Here is a 15,700-nt window from a genome sequence, read left to right on the forward strand (position 1 = left end):
ACATATGTCCCCTGACCGTTTTGTCTTTTTGTGTTATCAGATGAATACATTTTCATAAAATTCAACCCCTCAACCTAAGCAGATTGTATTATCTAGAAAATTCTATACCATGAATAAGGCCAAGAATTGAATTGGTCATTATATTTATACAAATCAGCACATATGAAAAGTTTTGGGGTATTTCCCAAGGGACCTTCATTCTGCTGTCCAGTAGGATTATTCAGAGGATTCTTTTTCATCTGAGATCAAATATCTTATGTTTACAATCTTGTCTCAAGGCCAAAAGAATTGTTAAAGAAGCTGAGTGTGTTCTCATTGTCCATCTGCATCTGAGAGAATATTGTCCCTGGAGTTCAGAGATTATGTAACATTTGGTTTTAAGCTAGGATCAGTTTAGATAAGAAAGACCACCAATGAAGGAATAAGTACTATGGTCAGCTAAAAAATAAGACACCACTTCTCACAAGAGTTTACATTACATGTCAAGAAATTGCAGACAAATAGAGGAAGAAGACAGAGGGGGTGACGAGCCCCGGACTCCAGATCAGAGGGCTTGAGAATCCTCTCTGAGAGACTCGTACTAGTCATAGTTATACCCTCTGCCTCATTTTGAACCTGGCCATAACAAATGAACTGTTTTTATTGGCCCCATCTGTCAAGTGAGGTGGGTTTGGAAGGTCTCCAGGAATCTTGGGCTTAGGTTTATTCCAAGCCTATGTCACTTTCAAAATCAGAAGCCAAAATGGCATCGTACCCATGGATAGAGCATGTGAAGAAGGCAAAGCGAGGACATACTTTTTGCAGGAGTGCAGCCTCGGCGCCCATGGTGCTAGCTGTTTGTTACTTAAGACTGATCCATTCAGCTATTTTTTCATTTGAGGGTTTTCTTCCCAAAGGCTACTTGGTTGAATTGTGTTTCATGACCCATTTATACCATAGCCTTGTTGACAGGCCCTCCATTACACCATCATCCAAAGCCTTATCAGGGAGCAGTCAGAGCCCTGAACTCGGAATCAAAAGAGAGCTTAGAGTCCCTGCTTTGCCATTTACGGGACATGATCTTGGACAAGTCAGCACTGAGCCCTCTGTCAAATGGGGCTACAGGTGTGTCCTGTTTCCAAGAGCTACACTAAAGAAAATGATTTGGAAGCAGTGAACTGGAAAAATGAGTTATTAGGCAAATGGGAATTTTCTACCACTACTCTCCTCCCCCCAAAACCAAGCCCACCAAGAGACTCTTAATAGATGGGAGTCTTCCCTTCCTCTTGAGTCTCAGCTTGAACTTGCAGTGAGATCAGAAATCTGAATTTAGGTCATCCTGCTTAATGAAAAAAGGATCCAGTATAGAAAGCAAGTTATGACCGATGCTGAGGGCAAGGTGGCGTGAAACCTGACGAAAGCTTCCAGAAGGATAAAATTGAATTTTTGTGGGTTTTGGTGTCCACCAGATGTCCTTGGCCAAAATGTTGCAGGGAAGTGTCATTTTTACAGATGGATGCACGTGGCCACCACACTTGAGGAAAAGCAGAAGACTAGATGCAGTCAGCTCTTGTTTTTGAAGCACTTGCAGATTGGCTCAGGATCTGCCTTGATGAAACCCCTAAACATAACGAAAAATACAATAAATTTTCATACATCTTGTTTGTCAGCTAAAGCAGTTCCCTGTTACATATAGACTCATACTAAAAATGAAACTTATCTGTGGAAGAAAGCTTCAAAGCATTTTTCATATAACTTAATATGAATCAGAAATGACTGTCTTCTCTCTTACAGTATTTACAACATGCTTCAGAGCACAATGAGAGCTGAAAGGGACCATTGAGGCCACTGACTTCATTTTGCATTTAAGTAAACTGTGGCCTGGAGTGATTATAAAGGTCACACAGTAAATTCCAAAATCAGAAAACAAAGCCCGTGTCTTCTGATGCCATGATAAAATAACTTGCACGCTATTACCTTCCAAGCTTAGCATTTCAGAAAATCATGGATCTCTTTTGTCAATTCTGATTTGAAAATTAATTGTAAAAATTTAAGTTTGTAGAAAAGTGAGGCCCCTTGCAAATCCCTGACCCTAAGAATAGGTCAGCAAGCCTAGTAGTTTGCCTGTACAATCATGAGCAGGAAACAACCTGAACTGTAAGATGAGATGATTTTAGGGGCTATCACCCTAAATCTCTGATTCTGTGGTGTTAGGGGTTATGATAAAAGGATTGTTTTAAGTGTAGGATATGAGTAGATTAACAGCAATCATTTTGCAGATTAATACTTGATGAACAGCTTACATGTAGGAGAATAAGGTTAGGGAGGTGTGTGTGAGAGAGAGAGAATCAGAGAGAGTTCTTTGGCCCAGTCTGGATATCTGGATAAATCTAAGGACCCCTTTCTCTGAAAATGATTTTTAATGCATAGCATATTTATGGTAGCAAATTTATGGTTGTAAACCTCCCCAAATCTTATAGATCCCTTGGGAAATCTGTGAACTCCCAACTAAAAAATAAACTATTCAAAACCTTCCTAAAATCTCTAATGACAATACGTAGCTTATTTTAATGAATAAAAGATGGAAGTTCAAGATAAAAAAATGTTTCAATAATTGAAAAGCCAGTGATGGTTTTAGATAAATGATAGCAAATTATATACCCCCTCCACCCAGAGAGCAGGGACTGTGAGGATAGAACGGGCATGTATGAGAGGCTAGTGGCACTGGACAGCAAGGCAGGCTGAATAGTCTTAAATGTTTAAAGGCTGGGAGAAAAGAAATTGTCTCCCTCCTTGCATGGCAGAAGGTCTTCCGCCTCACTTCTCTCCTTGTAAAGCCCCTGCATCCTTAACATGATGGGAATTTGAAAGTGAGAGTAAGATTATCCCTGTTGGCTCCATTAGCTTCCAGAAGAGAAGGCCCTGGCTGGATCACTGTCCCCATCCCAGTCTAGAACAGCAACTGTTCTAGGTGCTGCCCTGGACATGCTTCGTACTTCGCTCCTCAAGGGCCTGGCCCAGAGTTCCTTGGCTGCTGCTGAGCTCCAATCACTTCCTTACAGCCTCTGCTTATTCTTGTCCTGCTAGGCTTGATCTCTGCCTTTCTCTCCTATAGTTGGGCCTCCATCCCCTCTCCCTCCTCCCACCCACCCCAGGTCAGGGTCAAAGGCACTCTAGGGGGTTGCCCTCAGGTCTATTCTGAGAATTCTTAAGAAGATAATCCATTGAAACCTGTTTCTCTGTCTTCCTTGTCCAAATCTTTTTGGCTAAATTCCAGTTAAGTGGGGGGAAATGACTCATGTAAAAAGAACATCCAAAGAACCAAACCTGAATTTCCATTGTGCCCAGGGATTCGACTATATCTATCATCTCAGAACAAACCTAGTCACATTCAAAGAGATTCGTCACCTTCTTGGCCACAAGGTGAGGAACTTTTTCTTCTTTCCACTGGCACAAGACCGCCCAGCATGGCGTGCCCTCATCAGAGTAGGGGCTGTGCTCTGAGCAGAGCAGGATGGAATTAGCCCAAAGGAAACGCAAAATGCATAAAATTAGAGAGTCCACCCCAAATATTCATAGGGACCATTTGTGTCCAACCTGTGGCAGCGCATTGGTCTGATCAGCCACAGTCGGACCCACTGTACTCAATTCTAACCTAGTGATGCCATTTTGGTTCTCTTCCAGAACATGGGACTACAATCAACACTTTGCACAGAGGCCATTGAATGTTAATTTGATTTAATTTGAGTGATCCTAATGAATTGCTCGTAGAGTATCTCTACCCATCAGTCTCTGCACAAACTACCAGTCCCCCATAGTGTATCCTATGAAATAATGTCTCAATATTGCCTTGGAGGGGGCTTTCTTTGCCTCTCCAAGTAGACTGTGAGTCACCCTGCACTGTTTGCATCTTCCTTCTATGGCAAGAATGTTAATATTGACATGATTCAGCTCCCTAGGAGTATGCTCACTGGTTATTGGATCTCATATTTGGAATACAAATGGTCAAGCTGATGTTTCTAGATGTCTAACTAAGGTAGTGTGAGTCTTGGGATTATCTTCTCTATTCCACTCTGTACCACCATTGAAGGAGCAGAAGGGCACAGCAGTTCAGAGCACCATTTTACTTCCTAGGGTGCTATGAACAAGGAATTTGCTAGTAGCTTAGGTACTGGTGATTAACCTCTACTGGTCCTCAGAATGCAGAGAGTCTTGCCAGGCCATGTACCCCAAATCTCTCAAGCATGACAGAACCTTCTAGATTTTGTACTAAAGGCTCAGCCTTTAGGAACCCATAGCCAATTCCATGTCACAGCAAGGCATCAGGAAAGCATCTCTGTGCAGGATCTTTTATACATCTCTTAAATTTTTGTATCTTTTATTTTCCATCATGTACATTTCCTACAGCATCCCTTTTCCCCCCTTATTATAATCATTTATAACAAAAATTTAAAAGGGGAGCAGTTTAGTCAATTGTTGAGAAAATGTTGAGTCAAATGTAGAGAAAGTCTGGCATTATATATAATATTCTGTTCCCTATAGTTCCCCACTTTTGCAAAAGGCAAGGAATCTTCTCATATCTCTTCTGCAGGACCACAGTTATTCATTATCATTTTTTCAGCACTGTTTTGACTGTTTTGTTGCTCTCCCCATTTCCATTATCCAAGAATGCTGCATATGTATGTATATATGTATGTCTGTGTGTGTTTCCTGGTTCTATTTCGCATCAGTTCACACAAATCTTTCTGTGCTTCTCTGTGTATCATTTTAAAACTATGGATTAGTCATTTATCTTCCTGTGCATACCTTTGGAACTCTTTCCACCTCATCGGAATTGTTTCTCTTTGTGTCTTTGAAAGTTCATTTGTGACTATATTCCTTCATTCCTGGGCTGATTTTCTCTGTACAATTTTAATCCATGGAATCCTTTCAATGAATCCCTTGAAATCTGTTCTCCTTAAATTTAAGGAGACTCCCCAATGCTTCTCTACTTTCCCTACAAGCTTCCTATCCTTTCTAATCCAGTAGCCAGTTCCTCTTTGTTGGTCATAATCATGTCCAATGCTGAATTTCCTCTTGTTTCCTCCAGTTTTTGAAAAATAAGATTATAAAGGCAAGGCAAGACTTTATCAGTTGCTCTGCTTTTAGCAGAATAACTTATAGAGGATCCTAAACCTTTAGTCAAAAAGAATGACTTTATTATACTACTAAAAAAAAAAAAAAAGCCTCGCCTTTCCTCTTGCCTAACCCATTTCTGTATCATGCTCCTATCCCTTCTATACTGATGGCTCATTGAGGAGTAAGGGGACTCTGGGTTCTGAAAGGCCCAGAGTCCAGGACTGTGTACCCAGTGTCCAGGTCTCGGGCTCTTTCCTGGGTCTGAGGAAGGTGAGGCTGGAGATATGCTTGCAGAAGATACTGAAATAAAATTTTCCATCAGTTGCATCTCAGTGTGATTTTAAAGTGTTACCAAGAGATTTGGGGACTTAAAAATGGTCTGCTTCCTCTCCCCTAATTGCTAATGCCTAGTTAAATAGAGAAGCCTGACCAGTTGTGCACTTTATTCCTATCAGCTAACATGATGCAACATGTTCCTTTAATGAAGGAAGACGAAAAGGTTAAACAAGCTTTTAAAACAACACACATCCTATACCTTCTGTGGCCTCCTTTATTTCCCCTGCAGCTTGGATGTAATATCTTGGTTCACTTGGCTGGTGCTTCTTCAGTTTTCTCCATGTTCTAGGGAAAGTAACATTTGACCAATCAAAGGCATTTTCTTTGCCTCTCAAATCATTTCTCCCCTTTCTTTTATTTACAGACTCCAGAGAGCTGGGTCTGGAATCAGGAAGACTTGATGGCGTTAGAGAAGGAAAGACAGCCCGGAATCTTACACTGGAACTGTATTCAAGTCATGCTTTGTGGAAATGAGTTCACAGTCTTGCTAAGTGTGTGTAAACAGCCAGCGTGTCACTATTGTTTGAGGGTTTGCAAGGGGCTTTACACATATGGTCTCATTTCATTCTCTCAGCCACCTTGTGGGAAGGTGCTATTATTATCCTCATTTTACAAAGGAGGAACCTGAGGCAGTGATTTGCTGAGGGCCACACAGCTAGTTAAGAATTAGATGTTGGATCTGAATCCAGTTCTTCCTCTTCCTGACTTCAACTCCAGGCCCACCCCCCCTTTACTTGTATCTTTTCCCTTAGTAGAATATGATCTTCTTGTGGGTAGAACTACATAATTTTTTCTTTAGGAAGGAGGGAAATGTACATTTATTAAGCCCTACTATGTGCCAGGAGCATAGTTAAATATCTTACAATTATTACCTCATTTGATCCATACATTAACTCTGCAAGGTAAGTGTTATTATGATCCTTTTTCTACAGGTGAGGAAACTGAGGTAGACAGTGGTTAAATGACATGCCCAGAGTCACACAGCTAATAAGTGTCTGAGGATGGATTTTAACAAAGATCCTCCCACCTCTCACGCCAGACCTAGCTGTCTTAGCATGGAACTAAATAAACGTTTGTTTATTTATTGAATCTGGATGGAGTTATTAAAACAACCATAAAAGGATCATAAAAGTTACTAAAGCTTTGTAGTTTAAGTGCCTCCAATCAATAGATTGAAAGCCTTTTGGGCAAGCTTACAATCCAAAGTCCCATAAGGTGCCCCAGCCAAACCCATCATAGAATAAATACCCTGGGGTCTGGAGAGGGCTGCCAGAGCTTTGGTAAAGGAACTGTTTCTAACAGGAAATGTCATCTTTTTTGAAGCTCTGGGCTGGCAGCTCTGTTTAAAAATAAAACCAACAAAAACTGAAGGCAATTCAGCGTGTAGGGTTGCAGTGAGTTCTGTACGATATGAACATGATTAGATGGAGAACTTGTACACGGTATCCTAAAAGTCTGGCTGCAGTTTAAGGCTTTAATTGCTTAAAACTCATTCAAATTTTGGGGGCACCCTGTCCATCCTCCACTAAAATTCTCCTCTAAGACCTCATGGTACAAAGGCCATGTCAGCAGACAATACGAAGAAAAACTGTGAACTATAAGTCTTCAAACTAAATTGTTAGGGGTCGATGGTTTGGTTTGGTTTGTTCTTGGTCCTATCTTAACTAATTTGAGATAGGCTCACCGTCAGGAGGTGGGCCCGAGATGATAGATTTCTTTAGCTAAGTATGAAGCCGTGAACCAAGCCTGCTGATATCACTACCCTTTTCTATCAACGGAAGACCAAAGCAAAAGTGGGAATTACAAACCCCTTCCTGATGGCAGGGACATACTTCTCCACAAAGAGAAGGAAAGGATGAGCAGAAAGCCAAGTCACCACAGAAGGCCAATGTAGGAGAACTGCATCCCAGAAGGGCAAGGCCCTCTTGACCCTTCGGAGGCATCTGGTCTCCGTTTTGGGCTGCTGCTTAGGATGTTTGGCAACTGCCCTTGTTCCCTATGGGAGAAGAACCTCGGCCAGCTTGAGGCAACCCTAAAGACCTCACACCTGGAATTGGTAGTTACCTTCGGGAGAGTTTTTCCTTTTTGACAGTTTTTCCTTCCCCAAAAGTCTCTTCCTTCTGTAAACAGCTCTTTGTGCCTTTAGAGTGATCAGTGTTTTTCATCCCTCATACTCCTTTGGGAGTCTTAGGTTGTTGACTAGGGACATCTATGGAAAGGAAATTGGTACCTGGAGGCTGGTTCCTTGTCTCTCTGGCCTCTTCATATTCAATTAAGTTTTTAAGTCTCTAGGGTGGAGAGTGTCTATTTTTCATCTGAAGGCTTTAGAAATGCTTCCTCACTCCTCTTTCTCTACTCTGTGATAGACAGAAAGGGTAATAATTGTGTGCTCGGCAGGAAGGCCCATCCCTCTTGGAGCAGTGAATGACCTCCCACCCCAACTACAAAGGGAGAGTGGATCCTGCCCCTACTCGAGAAAAGCTTGGCCACCTTGGATCCCAGTGAAGAGTTTGGACTTCCGTCACTGGGGAAATAGACAGATGCTCTAGAATACAGACCGAGCATATTTGGACAGAACTGAAGTGTGCAAAAGATGGACTGGTAATGATGTAATACGAAGGACTGAAGTACTCTGGGAGTAGGGCTGTATATCAGAGTCAATACTGCCTCTCTGCTCTATCCGACATTGTTATGTGGATTCAGTAAACATTTCTTAAGCCCCTTGCCAAGCAAATCTGGTTTCTAACCTGAACAGTTATTTCTGGGGGAACTTTTCAGTATTCTAGGCATTTCTGCCACCTTCTACAGGGCAATAAAGAAAAGATCTATTTGATGAATATTCATCAAAAAAGGACATCTTGGGTTAGAAACAACACAAAGCCCTGACCAGGACTCCAGTGCAACATTTCTCAACCTGTGCTCTGAAAGAAAGCCCAAGAGGTGACCCAAGCCAAAGAAAAGTCCGACGAAAGCAGACAAACCCACGAAGCAGACTTTGCTCAAGCTGTGGGTTAAGGAAATCTGGAAAAACACGGATACCCTTCATTCAGAACCACCGGGGAAGCCTTGAAATTCATCATGTGACTAAATGTCTACTTAGTGGCATCTGTAGATCATCCAGCTTGTGTAATTGATGTGATGTACAATCGGCTAACTATCTCAACAGTGCTTATGGAAAATAATTGGGGGCCATTTATATTCTTAAATTTCTTTTTAAAAGACCTTAAAAATATCAATAAATGCATTGTCAATAATTATTATCATAAGCACTTCCTTACAAAGTTGTTCACTTTGCTAGGCATTGAAGGGACAAATGTAAAAAATGAAACAAATCCTACCTGAAAGGAGATTACATTCTAATGAGGAAGAAGAGGGAGTATGACTGGACTTGGAAAGACCTGGATTCAAATTCTACCTCAAACATACTAGTTGGTTAATCCTCAGCAAGTCCTTTATCTGCTTTAGGTTCTTCATCTGTAAGGGGCAAGGGGAACCCCTCCCTCTGTCTCTTAAATCTTCCCATAGATTAAATGACAGACTCAGTGTATGGAAGGGACTCCTGTTTGTCTTCAGGATTCATGTGGTTGCAATAAATACGTTCCCATGAAATATGAGTGATTTCATTGCTTAGTACACCAAACAAACCCACTGATGGGTACCACACAGGAACAAATCTAAATGAAGATGGATGCTAAATAAACTTTAAATTTACTTACTGTTGTAGATGTTGATGCTGCTGGTCTCTACCAGGCCAACGTCATATTGGGCTGAACTAGCCCTTTGGAGGTGGCCTTTCCTGACCCAAAATAGGAGAGAAAAAGGAAAGGAGATGAGAGGATAAAATTAGACCGAACTCTTTGGGCTCTCCCTCCCCATACTTGAAGACACAACCTCCGTGAAGGCAGAACTTCCATGCCCTAAAGCACGACAGAGTGCCTGGCAGACAGCCCTCAATAAATGAACTGGGGTTTAGCCATCTTGCTGTGAACCTATCAGATGAATTCAAGAAGTGGTCATCAGATGTCGTTGTTGGATGAATGACAGTATTTTGAGAATTCACCATTGATTTAGGTCTGAAACGGACCTTAAGGCAATGAATTCCTCCTTTATATAGATATGGAGACTGAGGCCCATAGAGGCCTGAGTTGTTAAAGGTCACACAGCTAGTAAATATCTTGAGACTGGATTTGAAGACTATCCACAACTCCATTCATTGTGAGACCCATCAGCCTCCATGAAGGGAGTCTTTATCTCCTCTAAGAGACTTCAGATTTTTGGACTCATCCTTTTGGGAAATTTGAGAAGCAACATTTACATTTTCTTTGTGTTAGAGAATCCTAGATTTAGAGCTGGAAGGGAACAGGAAGCTTGGGTGAGATCACACAGGGAGTGAATGAGAGAGGCTTTGAACCCAAAGGCAGTGGTGCACTTTCCCCCTCTCACATGGCAGGGATTCAGTTAGCTTTTGTGTATATTGATTTGCATATTATTTTACCCCTTCTCCCCATTAGATTGTAAGTTCCGGGACAGGCGATGTCTTTTGTCTCTACATGTATTTCCAGTGCCTGGCTCATAGTAAATAATAAGTGTTTATTGAATTGAATAGATTAATTTAAAAATTGCTTTTATTACATGCATCTACTCCTATGATCTTGTCATCTTTCCACTAAGATACAGCTCAACTCCTATACCACTGAGAAAGCAAGGCCAACAAGAGAAATGCCCAGGGCCAGATAGGTAGTGAACAACAGAGGGAAAAATGAAGGCCCGTCCTCTGAGGTCAAATTTACATTCCTTCTGTTGTGACCAGGAAGAGAGAGGGAGTGGAAAGAAGAGGGGACAGACTGAAAAAATGGAAGGAAGGGAGTTGGGGAAATCAGCTCATATAGGCTCATGAGAGCTTGTTGGGGTAAGTTTTATTATTAACCTCAGAAACCAGCAAATGCTTCAGATCAGGATTTAATTTATTGTTTTCTTAATGATCTAGACTTAAGAAAGTGATGGAGAAAATATTAATAATAGAGATTAAATTTTAAAGGTTCTCACATGAATTTTTCCAAGAAAGACAATTATTTAAAACATTTAACAAACAACTCTGGAGTACAAACCATATGATTTGACAACTCACTAGAAGTTTTGGATGAGAGGAAAAAAGAAAAATTAAATATGGCTCCAGAGTTACAAATGATAGGAGAACTGGGGTACTATCTGAAAAGCTGGCCAGGTTTAGGGAGAAGATAAGTTCTGCTTGAGTTCATGTTGAATGAGATTACCCTGCTCTAATATTTCTCTTCATCTTACCTCTTTTAAGATTCAGATCTGGGATCTATTGAACATTCTTGGATAGTGATATGACTAGATCCCCAGAGAAAAGCAGTTCTCATCTTTCTGCCCAGATACAGGTCCTTTATTCCTATCCTTTGCATTATTTCTTGAATCATGTATTTTTCATTGGCCTGGAGATTTTGGAATTCTTAAGGCTTGATGCCATTTAAGAATAACTTGGATCCTCCCTGCTCCTTACCTCAAACATCTCTCTCTAAATAATCTTATATAATTCCCTGCTCTGGCTGGCCAGTTTGCTTGGGAATAAGGAAGAAGGATTCTCAAAGCCTGGGGCCCCATTTTTAGAACTAAGAGATGGGGAAGCCCAGTGCCTGACACATCTGAGTTTTTGCTCCACAGAATCCAATAGTTTCTATAACTAATCTCACATCTAGCTTAGATATGATTAGGTTGGCTCACTCTGAGCACAAGATAAATGATAATAAAGCAGTTGTGCTTTTATTTTTACAAAGCACTTTAACTAAGTCATCTCATTTGATCTTCACTATAATGCCATGAGAGATTCTATAGGTGTTCTTGTTCCCATTTTAGAGATAAGGAAACTGAAACTTAAGAAAAGCTCGTAGATATTGAAATCAGGATTTGAACTCAGGTCCCAATATGAAGCTCCTTCCAAACTACATGACACTGCCCTTTGAGTAGAATAAACCAGCTTTTATTTCACCATTTCTTTTTCTAAGCCTTTTCCTTGGAAAACAAGGATGAGACCCCAAAGGATAGAGATCAGTTTGACCAGAGGAACTTCCGTTTAAGTGAAAATGTAAGAGGAGGATTAATTGGGATTATCTCTATTTACCTTCCCCTTTGATGTTAGACTCATCCTGTATGTTCCCCTGTAGTACTCAGTGGTTACTCCCCACTCAACCCCCTCTTTTCTTTTGTACTAAATGTGCCATTTCATTGGTATAAAGAATTCCCAATGAAAAAACTCTCATCACCCAATGGAGATCAGCTCTTTGTAGGCCTGGCCTAGAGTCACCCAGCCAATTTGAGTTCTTTCCTGTGAGGATGGATGTTGGGGTTCTGAAAGAACAGGTAGTGACAGCCAGAAAACAGGAGAGGGCACCAGAAAGCCAAGTCCTAGAACTTTGAGAAGGGAGAAAAGTGATGGGAAAGGTGACGGTGGGGGGGGGGGGGCCTGCTGGCTGTTGTATTCTGCATTTACTTATAGTGAAATTCATTCTGTTCAATCCCCTGATTCTTTTGTCTGCTTCCTGCTCATTTAAAAGGGCCCTAGAGGAACATCCTGTTAGTCCTTCTCTGTCTCTTACGCAGCTACTATATGCCTCTTCTTGCCCTGTGCGTGACAAAATATTCCTCAGAATCTCACGGCCGTCTCAACATTTTTATTACTAGTTTTTATTAAAGTAAGAATCTTCAAATCGATTGTAGCCAAGATCCCGTATCTCAACAAGTAAAAGACAAACGGAATAATGCCATCCTAGAGGGAGTGCTTTTGCTATTTTAAAAACCTGAATGAAATCTTTTTTTTTTTACTTTGATTCATTAATTATTTCAATATATACTTAATAAACACCTTTAAGTTACATTGAATAAGTATTTGATATGTTATAATTCCTGGATTCCTTCCCTCCCTCCCTCTGCTTTTCCCTCTCTCCTCTCTTCTCTTCTTTCTCCTTCCCTCCCTCCCTTCCTTTATTCTTCCCTTTCTTCCTTCCCTCCTTTCTTTCCTTCCTCCCTCCCTTCCTTTCTTCCTTCCCTCCTTCCTTCCATCTTTCTTTCTTCCTTCCTTCCCGCTTTCTTTTCTTCCTTCCTTCCTTCCTCACTTCCTTCCCTTTCCTTTTCCTCTTTTTTCCTCCCTCTTCTTCAAAGGAACTTCTTTCCTTCCCTTCTTCCCTTCCTTCTTCTCTCCCTCCTTCCCTTCTTCCTTCCCTCCCTCCTTCCTTCCTTCCTTCCCTCCTTGCTTTCTCTCTTCCTTCATAACTTCCCTTTCCTTCCCTCCTTTTTTCCCTCCCTCCTTCTGAAAGACAAACAACAAGGGAGTCTGAGCTTGAAGATGAGCAGAAATGCGACACAGAATTTTAGCTCTAGAGAATAATGCAAGTAGAGAGTTTTTAATTTTATTTTCTCATGGGTTTCCTTGTCCTTTATCCCTTCTTTTCATGATCCACCCTCCCCCCACCCCCAGCTCTCATTTTTCCTCTCTCCTCATTACAGCTTATACCTTCCAGCAGGTGACTTAGAGCCTCTCACATAAGTCCCAGTCCAGACCACACATGGGTACTTTGATCCAGGATAGAAAGGATCATAGATTTCCTACGGGAAAGGGCCTGAGCAGCCCTTTGTTCAGCCCCCTCATTAGAGAGATGAGTAATGGAGGCCTAGCAAGGGGAATGCTTAGCAGGTTTGCCTGAAGGCACCCATCACTCAGTGGTACATAGCTACCCAGATAATGAAAAGCACCAGCCTCCTGATGGTGAAAAATGGGGTGGGAAAGGTCCCAGAAGAAAGGAGAAAGAGGAACACCACAGCACCAACAATGTAAACATTCTAATCGTTGTTTGAATGTGTAAATATTGGGTTACCTTAAAATCCCTTTGATAACAGCTAGGATGTTTGCTATCGAACACCTGTAAAGGCTGCTAATATTGTCTCCCCGGTAAGTTAATAGGGAGATTCAGGAGGAATTTAGATTTCTGGTTTTATTAACGTACTGAACTTGGGGAATCAAGAAAGCTCAGAAACTGGTCAGAAACTGGGAAGGACCTCAGAAGTCATCCAGTTTTCCCTTAAATATTTCCAGGCACTCAACACTCCTTGTCCTTGTCCATGGCAACCCATCTTGGTATTAAATGTCCAGAAGTATTTGTTTTAAGGGTGAGCCTCGAACCTTCAGGTATATTAGCCTGTCCAAGGCTATGAAGAATTTGGCTTGAACATTTGCTTTTTATGTGACATTGGAAGTCAATGAACTTCTGCCTGCCTCAGTTTCCTCCTCTGTAAAATGAGAACAATAATAATAATACCTGATTCCCAGGATTGTTATAAGGGTCAAATGAGATCATTCTTGTAAAGTGTTTTGCAATTATGCTATTATGATGATGATGATTAAAAACATGTAAAAGGGAAGATCCAGTTCCAATTTCAGTGCCTAGTTTAACTACATGTAAATAACTTTTCTTAATCTTTGGATCTGATCTTAAAATTATTTTGGCCATGAATATTAGCGGTTCATGCTTAAATTCTTAAAGTATAATATAACTTGTCAGTGATGGGAAGCATGGTCTGGGGTTGGTGAGATAAGTGGAGATAAGCCAAGTTTTGTAGTTAATCTTTCAAGCATCATAGACACATCACACATACACATGAAGAAGTGAATCTGCTCAGTCTGAGGGGCTGAGATGTCCTAGAAATTGAATGAATGACATGGGATTGACTGGCCACAGAAAGAACACAGTGTAATAGTTTCCCTTGGCTTTCATCACTTATCACATCATTTAAAAATAACCAGTTAGGGGTGGCTAGGTGGTGCAGTGGATAGAGCACGAGCCCTGAAATCAGAAGGACCTGAGTTCAGATGTGGCCTCAGACACTTGATATTTCCTAGCTATGTGACCCTGGGCAAGTCACTTAATCCCAATTGCCTCAGGAAAAAAGAGAGACAGAGAGTCAGAGAAATTTAAAAGAATAGGAGAAAGACTTGGGAGGAGAAGAGGGTGGGGGACAAAGGGAGAGATCAGTTCCAACATCTGGGCAAACATGGGTCACATTCTCTTCCCCAAGAAGCAGAAGCAGAGTTTACCTGCAAAGGAAGTAGACAGCTCCGAGGGTCAGAACTCCCAGGAGCAGGGCTACAGTCAAAAAAGCTGTGAAGGGCTCACTCTCACTTTGGGTCTTAGTGCTGGGAAGGTAGACCTCTTCACACCGGGCTCCTGTATAATTCTCAATACATCTGTGGAATAAAGCGCAACAGAAAATGACCTCTCCTGCTACAGCAGCTCCCCTGAAAACCCCGGGGGCCACCATCCAGAGGTTACGAGAAGGGGCGCGGTCTGAGATTCAGTCCACAGAAGCACCCCTGCCTCCCCAGGCAGATTTCCCTATTCCTAGTATAAGGGACATTGCAGACATTGACTTTTATTTCTTTAAGACCAACTGGAGGAGGGGTTGTGGAGAGATTTTTAGCCTCAGTCCAGACTCGGTGTCTGACACATCCTGGTTGTGGGACCCTCTCCGACTTGGGGTCATGGAAGTAGAGCTAGAAGGAGTCTCAAAGCCTGTCCCACAGGGCCCCTGGAAGCTCTCCTAGACCAGAGAGCCTGCCCTGCCACAGGGAATTAGCTTTAGTGGCAGCTTCTTGTGCTCAAGAGAGAACAAGGCTAAACATACACACACACTCACACATTCATACTCACACACACACACACACATACACACACACACACACACACACACACTGAAAACCAGACAAGTTTATAGAATGAAGGATCACACTAAGTGCTAGCTTTGATTGTCACCAAATGCCCCCATTCACTGGTTGGGACAGTAGAAGTCTTGGGACAAGAGAACTGGGTGATCATTGGGCAAGGATTAGTTCTGCTGAACAGTGCTGTTCAGGGGGTACCCTTGTCCTGTACCCCTGAAGAAGTCCCCTCTCTTCCTGAGGCTGAAGCATTTCATTGAGCCTCACTAATAATTCCTTGAGGAGTTGGCCATGCTAAAGAAAACACAGTGAGAAACTGATTAAAATCTAGCATTTGGAAGATTAAAGCTCTCTACAGGTAGGTCTACATGAGCTTCAACCCAGCCAAGAGCATCAATGACTAGAGAGAGTATCCCCATAGCACAGGCTTCCATCTAGAAAGCGAGATCCCAGAGATGGAGGAAAGACTCAGCCACTGAACAAGGATCCCTTCATGGCTTCGGGAGAGGATTCTGATATCTGGGAGTTTGAGGGACC

General features: G+C 41.8%; 1 protein-coding gene across 3 annotated transcripts in view; it reads right to left on the reverse strand.

Annotated features, from left to right (window-relative positions):
- Window positions 1–126: 126 nt before the first annotated feature.
- NRG4 (neuregulin 4) overlaps window positions 127–15,700 on the reverse strand; it is a 48,709-nt gene continuing 33,135 nt past the window's right edge. For 2 of the 3 annotated variants that reach the window (XM_074296495.1, XM_074296496.1), the window contains exons 4-6: window positions 14,543–14,692; window positions 9,150–9,229; window positions 127–1,600 (exon numbers count right to left, since the gene is read on the reverse strand). In XM_074296495.1, the coding sequence (XP_074152596.1) occupies window positions 1,533–1,600; window positions 9,150–9,229; window positions 14,543–14,692 (298 nt within the window). In that variant the 3' untranslated portion in view covers window positions 127–1,532. Of the gene's footprint in view, window positions 1,601–5,632; window positions 5,719–9,149; window positions 9,230–14,542; window positions 14,693–15,700 lie in introns of all 3 variants that reach the window. The other variant, XR_012487138.1, reaches the window with a different exon arrangement.

The sequence above is a fragment of the Sminthopsis crassicaudata genome, chromosome 2 (assembly GCF_048593235.1).
Source record: "Sminthopsis crassicaudata isolate SCR6 chromosome 2, ASM4859323v1, whole genome shotgun sequence".
Classification (NCBI taxonomy): Eukaryota; Metazoa; Chordata; class Mammalia; order Dasyuromorphia; family Dasyuridae; genus Sminthopsis; species Sminthopsis crassicaudata.